This window comes from Acanthisitta chloris, unplaced genomic scaffold, assembly GCF_000695815.1.
Source record: "Acanthisitta chloris isolate BGI_N310 unplaced genomic scaffold, ASM69581v1 scaffold29498, whole genome shotgun sequence".
Lineage (NCBI taxonomy): Eukaryota > Metazoa > Chordata > Aves > Passeriformes > Acanthisittidae > Acanthisitta > Acanthisitta chloris.
The window spans coordinates 1191-8732 of record NW_008685851.1 but is presented as its reverse complement, the minus strand read 5'-3'; the positions used below and the strand labels follow the sequence as shown (position 1 = coordinate 8732).

Below are 7542 nucleotides of genomic sequence, written 5' to 3'. Positions count from 1 at the left end.
CCCTTTCCTCTCCCATCCTTTCTTTCCTCTCCCATCCTTTCCTTTCCCATCCTTCCCTTTCCCTTCCCTCTCTGCTGGTGAGAAGGGACAGCCAGGACAGGTGAGCTGACCCTCTGGACACCCCAGTCAGTGCTGCCTGCTCTGCAGGAGGAGCTGCTGTCCCTGGCCAAGCAGAGTGACCTGACAGTGAGAAAGGTGCAGAGCTGGTTCCAGGCCCGGCGAGGGCAGGAGCGACCGAGGCTGAGCAAGAGGTTCTGTGAGGCCTGGTAAGGACAGAACTATCTAACATTCTTTCCTCCCTCCCTCCTTCCTGGAGGAAGAGCTGAAATACCACCCTTGTTGTCTGCTGCAGCTGGAGATTTGTGTTCTACCTCACCTCATTCACCTGGGGCCTGGCTCTCCTCTACGATGTAAGTACCTGCACACAGTGCCAACCCATCAGGGCTGACTGTGGCTCTAAAGAAGGACAACTTCAGGAGCACAAGTCTCCTTTGCCCTGGGTGGCCCAGGCTGCATCTCAGTGATGTTCTAGTCTTAGTGACTCCCCCAGCTCAGACAAGAGTTGCCTGTGGCTGCTCCACAGCTTCTCCAGCCCCTGCAGGTGACCTCCTGTGCATTCCTTGGTGGCAGATGTACTTTGCCAAAACTCAAAGCCAGGTTGGATCTAGCACACTGACTCCTTGGATCAGTTCTTCCCACAGTCACTGTGAGGCTGTGGCTCTCACTGCTGCCTTCTCTCTGCAGAAGCCTTGGGCTTGGGACCACACCGTGTGCTGGCTGAAATTTCCACAACAGGTGAGCAGCAAGCACATGGAATCACAGGATGATCCATACTGGGAGGGGGATCAGGAGGTTTGTTGTCCAACCTCCTGCTCACAGCACTTTGCTGAGGGCTCAGACCAACTTACCTGAGGTTTCTCCAGTCTAGTCTTGAAAACCTGCAAGCATTGACACAGCACAGCCTTGTGATAAACCTTTTTTCTTCTAACTCCTAACACACCCACCCATCCCATTTTACTATCCCTCTCATCTGTCACCCTCACATCACAACAAACAGCTTGGCAGTGGTCACAGCCCCAAGGCTGACAGAGCTCCAGGAGTGTTTGGCCAATGCTCTCAGGCACAGGGTGCAGTGTTGGGGTGTCTGGGCAGGAGTTGCACTGATGATCCTTAGGAGTCCCTCCCAGCTCAGGAGATTCCAGCACTCTAGGACATCTCTTGACATGTGGAAGCAGAGATGGAGATGAGAGCTGACTGCCCCAGCTGCTCTCAGTGTAGATTGGCCAGGACTGGTCAGTGCATCAGCAGATGGTTCAGTCATGGGGAACAGGAGAATTGAGGCTCCACCAGGCCCTGCTGTGCCAAATGCAGGCTGACTGAAGGGGCTTTGCTCAGGAAGACCCTTCTCCTCTCCTGTGCCCAGGGCCAGGCAGAGCTCTCACACTGCCTATCACTTGTCTCACAGCCTCTCCCACCCACCCTGGGCTGGTTCTACCTCCTGGAGCTCTCCTTCTACTGCTCACTGGTGGCCACTCTGCCCTTCGATGTGAAGAGGAAGGTGAGTGACACCAACACAATCACAACCTGTTGGCTCAGTCAGTCCCCACCACGAGGCTGTTCCCTCCCCTCAGCTCCCCAGGGGTGTCATAGACTGTTCAGGGGTTGGAATGGACCTCAGAGATCATCCAGTGCCACCCCCTGCCCTGGGCAGGGACACTGAGGTGTTGGACACATCAGTGAGGCAGCAGCATGCAGGACCAGGTCAAGACTGACAATCTCTCTTCTCCTGCCAGGACTTCAAGGAACAGATCATCCACCACATTGCCACCATCACTCTGATCTTTGTTTCCTACTGTGCCAATCTCATACGGTTTGGGGTGATGGTCATGGTGCTCCATGATGCCTCTGATTATATCTTGGAGGTAAGTGATGGGGTGCAAAGGCCTGGGACAGGTCCCCACAAGCCTGGTGAGCCCTGCAGGGTGTGGGAAATCCCTCAGGCCCCACGAGGAATGCACAGGCACGAGGGACATGTGGAGATCTGTTTCTCTGCAGCTGGCCAAGATGCTCCATTACCTGAAGTACAAGAGAGCCTGTGAAGGAGCCTTCCTCATTTTTGCTGTGGTTTTCATCACCTCTCGACTCGTCCTCTTCCCACTGCTGTGAGTTGTGTTTTGCTCTTCTCTGAACATGAGTGTTGGGCACTGTTTGAGCTCCTGGAGAGGTCACCCCTCTGTGCTGAGGAGGGGGGAAGGTAGAGAGCAGGACACTACAGGCAACTTCAAAGACTAACTCAAGTAAAACTGAGAAGCCCAATGAAATAAACCAGTAAGTTTTGAACTCTATTCATCATTAATTAACTCAATTAATCTAGAGCCACAGCCTCTGCCCCTCCATTGCCATGCTCTCACCACCCCTGCCAGGCAGGGGTTGTTTCTCACCTGGGGCTCACTGATGCTCTGATGCTCCATGCAGCTGCAGCAGATCCCACAAGGGATTCCAGCTCAGGATGCTCTGTGATTCCCATGAGCTGTCCCAGGGCAGACTCAGGGTCTGTTGAAGTTGGCACCAGCAGCAGATACCCAGGAAGGCAAGAGCAGAGCACACACTGTGTCCAGCACTGTTCACTAGCTTCCAGTGCAGGTTCCCTGTCATGTCCTAGGTAAGTGGAGGAGGAGGACACATTTAGCACTCACTGTTTCTCTCCTGCACTGAACTGCTCTGTGCTGGCTGCTCTCCATTCCCAGACCCATGCTGTGCTCCTTTCTGTCCCCATCACTGGTGACACAGACTTTTCTGTGACTTCTGCTCTCAGCAATGCCCTGCCCAGCTGCTCTTCTGCACCCCCAGCTCTTCCCTACCTTCAGCTTAGAACCTTTCACTGAACTTCCAGCAGAGAGGTGTCCTGGTGCCTTCATTTTTGTCCATCCCTCCTCTCCAAACTGGAGAAATGCTGCCAGCTCCTTCCTGCTGGGGAGCACTACAGGTTGCTGATAGGATTTGAGACAGGTCAGTTCTCACATCACTGCTGATTTTGGCCTGATGGTGCAGCTCTGCTCTGCCCTGGGGGCACAGCAGCCAGAGAGACACTTGACCTTTAAAGTGTGAAGATACTTGACCTGGTTTAGTCTTGTGTCTTCTCACCTGCCTCTCCCTCTCTCCCACAGCATATACTACTACCTTGTGAGCAAGCTGCCCCTGTACCCCATCAGCTGTGTGATGACTGCTTTCCTGATGGTCCTGCTGCTGTTACACATTTTCTGGTCCTACCTGATCCTCCGGATGACCTTCAATGTCATCCTCTGTGGTGCGGTAAGGAAATTGTCTCCTCTGTGCCACCACTGCTCAGGAGAGACCTCAGGGTCCAGGGTGACTCCTGCCTGCCTGCAGGGAAGGGCTGGGAGGTGGGTCTGCCCAACAGCAGCCCAAGAGCTCCTGAAGGCATGTGTTGGCAGCTGTGTGCATGACTTTGCTCATGGAGATCAGAGCAGGAACTCACTCCTAGTTTGCAGCTGTGCCCTAGTGCCATGGGAGCCAACCACAGTCCTCACTCCTCACTGCCCAAAGGCTTCTCAGTAGGTGGTTTGGGAGAAGGAGAACCTGTTGATATGTCCAAAGTGGAGTGAGGAAGGAGCAACCAGGTAAACCTTGTACCAGCACACTAAGTGTCATCATCTCTGGGTGTTGGGTGCCTTCCACAGGCTCCCCATGCATTCCAGAGTCTGTCTAGGGATTGCTGGGACAAAATTTGTCACCAGAGAGGCTGCACCATGCCTTGCTCATGTAAGCAGAGGTCATCTGAGAGGATTTATGAAAGCTTTGGGGGATCTGTGGCCAGGAAAAAAACCTCCACAGTGCCTGGAACTGCCCCTCCATGGAAGCTAAATTCCAAGCAAAGTAGTTTTGCTGAGGAAATGATGTGGAATACACTCAGTGGAGCAGCAGGGGATTGCAGAAAGAGGAGCCCATTCTGTATCATAGAATCATAGAATCAGCCAGGTTGGGAGAGACCTCAAAGATCATCAAGTCCAACCCTACTGTGGTTACCAGACCATGGCACTAAGTGCCACATCCAGTCTCAGCTTGAAAACCTCCAGGGATGGTGAATCCACCACCTCCCTGGGCAGCACATTCCAATGCCTGAGCACTCTCTCTGGAAAAAATCTCTTCCTAATATCCAACCTAACCCTCCCCTGGCAGAGCTTGAGTCTGTGCCCTCTTGTCCTGCTGCTGGTTGCCTGGGAGAAGAGACCAACCCCCACCTGACTCCAACCTCCTGTCAGGGAGTTGTTGTAGAGGGTGCTAAGGTCTCCCCTGAGTCTCCTCTGCTCCAGGCTGAACACCCCCAGCTCCCTCAGCCTCTCCTCATGGCACTTGTGCTCCAGTCCCTTCCCCAGCCTCGTTGCTCTGCTCTGGACCTGCTCCAGCCCCTCAATGTCCCTCCTGAGCTGAGGGGCCCAGAGCTGAGCACAGGATTCAAGGTGTGGCCTCACCAGCACCGAGTGCAGGGGCAGAATCCCCTCCTGGTCCTGCTGACCACACTGTTCCTGCTCCAGCCCAGGATGCCATTGGCCTTCTTGGCCCCCTGAGCACACTGCTGGCTCCTGCTCAGCTTTCTGTCCTTGTGACCAAAAGTTAGGGGAGAAAGTCACCCCCTGGCAGCTAAGTGAGCTCCCAGTGCAGGGCCCAGTCAGCTCCTGCTCTTGGGACACAATCACACCTGGTGGCTTTGGGTTCCTGTCAGATGAGCCCCCAAAGCAGTGAATGTCCCTCTGGGACACACCATGGTGTGGGTGTTGCAGCTCATTTGAACTGTGTTTCTTCCCTTCAGAAGAGACAAGACACCCGAAGTGACACCGAAGAGAGCGACGGGAGCGAAGCAGAGGACATGGCCCAGAACAAGCAGTAACTTGGGGTCACTGCAAGTCCCAGGAGCCAAGCAGAGTCTGGACCATGGGAAGGCTGAGCAGGAGAGGCTCACACAGCTCTACCTGGGGCAGGTGAACTTTCCCACGGTGTTTACAGGCAGTTAAACCACTCCAGGAGGTGTTTCCCTCAATTCTCCTTTCAGGACCATTCCTTACACCTTTCCTGGTCATTGATCCAGGAAAAAAAGGCTCCACCAGCCAAAGTTCCCCTGGAGAAGGAGAAGAGGGTTGGAACAAGCTGCTGGAGTTCTGATGCTTTTCTGTGATCATCTCAAAACCTTCCCCAAAAGTCCATGAGGTAATAAATTACACCTGCAGAAGATCTACCCACACTGCAGCTTCAGAGGACAGTGACAGTGTTGCCAGACACCTCGTGAAAGGACTTGAAGGCCAATGAGTTTGACTTGTGTAGCATGAAATCCTCAGGCTTTGGGGGAGGATAAACCAAATATTTCTGCCAATGGGTGTGATAGAAGCTGCATTTGCTGTGAGTTGTACCAAAGAGCTCATGTGTCTAAAGGATTCTGCTAACTGAAGTTTACTCAGGGAGAAAGGGCCTCACATTGAAAGGAACTGAAACTTTTCCACCAGAAATTCTAACTCAGTACAAATGGAAACTTCCCTTAGGGGTGTATTGAATTGGTTGAGATTTCAGCTTCAAACCTGGAAAATAAGTGTGTTACAACACTATCACCTCAATGGGATAGCTGAGGGATTGGGTGAGGCTTCACCTTGCAATATATTGGACCTGATGGAGTTTTCAGCATAACATTTAATGTCAGTCTAAAACATTACTGACACCTAACCCAAAAAACTCTGTTTTCCCCTGCCACCCACATGATGCAAATCTTGCTCTAAGGAATTATTTCACCCTCTCCGTTGAGTACAAATCTTCCTTTTAAAGCCCCAAATGCTAATGAGAATCTCAGCTTTCAAAAAAAGATCTATGCAGCCTCCAGAGCTGCCACAAACAAATGTTTTAGGGTCACTTAAGGAATCCCCAGCAAAGGGAGCAGCAAGAGCAGGTTTGGTGTAGAAGAGAAAGCACAACAAGGTTCACTCTGCTATCCAATAAGTGGTTAAAGCACAGAGGAAAAGCAAACTCAAATTCAAAAATCAATCAATCTACCACCAAAATAACCCCAAAATTATCTGTGTGTGGGGTGAGAGGGGAAAAAAGGGATCAGGGTAGGAAAGGGTAAGAATGAAAAGGAAGAATCACAAGGGTCAGAATGCTAAGCTGAGCCCCATACTAGACCTACAGTTCATGCTTAAAGTTTTAACAGCACTTAGACTTAACAGCCTTTAATCAGTAATTTTCCAGCCTGGCCATAACCTTTTTGCCCATTCTGTAATAAAATCATTTTTCCACTTGGGTTGTTATTCAGGCAAGAAAACTCAGTTTCCAAGGCTGTTTGTTAGACCCAGGAGCATCTTGGGCAGCACTAGCTCCTGGGAACACACAGTGTCTTAGCTCAAGAGCTAAGAGCATTTATCAGACCACAGTGAAGCCTGAGGAGGAGGAGGATGTATTGTCACCAGGGCACAGGAGCACAACTGCCCCTGGGCCCAGAGAACAGGCAGAGCTGTCCCTGCTGTAGCCACAGCCTGTGCTCTGCAGGTGAGGAGGGAAATCTGCACTGAGAGAGCTCCAGAGAGTCATAGAACCATAGAGTCATCAAGGTAGGAAGAGACCTTCAAGATCATCAAGTCCAACCACTAACCTGTCACTGCTGGAACCTCTAAACCATATCCAGACACCTCTTGAACACCTCCAGGGATGGTGACTCCACCACATCCCCGGGCAATATTCCAGTGCCTGAACACCCTGACAGGGAAAATTATTTCTAATCTCCAATCTGAATCTCCCCTGTCCCATCTTAAAGCCATTTCCAGTCCTCCCAATGCATCCAATGGCAGAGGACACCATCTTTAACCTCTCCCACTCCCTTTCAGGCAGAGTTCACCTGCCACCCTGACAGTGCTTCCAGGGGCAGGTTTGCTTTCCCCCCCTCCATCCTCCCCCATTTTTCAAGCCTCTCCATTCTCCAGAGACATTAATCATTCAGCTCAGGAACTCTCTGAGGTTCATTTTCCTTGCTGGGTCACACCAAGGAACAGACTCTGCTGGCACAGGTGACAGACACACCTGCAGTGCAGCCTCCCAGGGCAGTGCTGTTGGCTCTTCTCTTCTTGTTCCCCTTGCTCTCAGCTGCTCCACCCCTGGGAAGCCCTTGGAGATCAATTCCCTACTGCTCTGAGTCCACAGTCCTGCCCAGCAAACCCTCCTCCTCCTCCTCCCCACACACAGCCCCCTGCACCCTCATCTCAGTGCCCTGATGGGGATTTTGAGGCTGAGTCTGGGCAGCAATGAACCCCAAGAGGAGTAAGGAAACTGAAGAAAGATTCCTAAGTGTCCCAGAGTGCAAATGTTTGTCATCACATACCTGAGGGTGTAGATCCAGAACACCTCCTGTGCTGCTCTCCAGCCTGGAATAAAAGCAATTTTAGCCAGAGCTACATAACCAGTGAAACTTGCTTGTTTCAGGGTAAAACAGGACTGACATTGGGTAGGGGTTGGCTGCAGCTGGGGGAGTTCCTTTGCTCTGCCCTG

General features: G+C 52.0%; 1 protein-coding gene across 1 annotated transcript; it reads left to right on the top strand.

Annotated features, from left to right (window-relative positions):
* Positions 1-147: 147 nt before the first annotated feature.
* LOC103807198 (ceramide synthase 4-like) lies at positions 148-4909 on the top strand (the record flags this gene model as incomplete). Its single annotated transcript, XM_009079919.1, has 8 exons — positions 148-266; positions 353-410; positions 745-795; positions 1466-1558; positions 1794-1922; positions 2056-2162; positions 3168-3312; positions 4832-4909. Coding segments are annotated over 8 exons (780 nt in total), but the record flags the coding sequence as incomplete, so codon positions are not given.
* Between the last annotated feature and the right edge of the window lie 2633 nt (positions 4910-7542).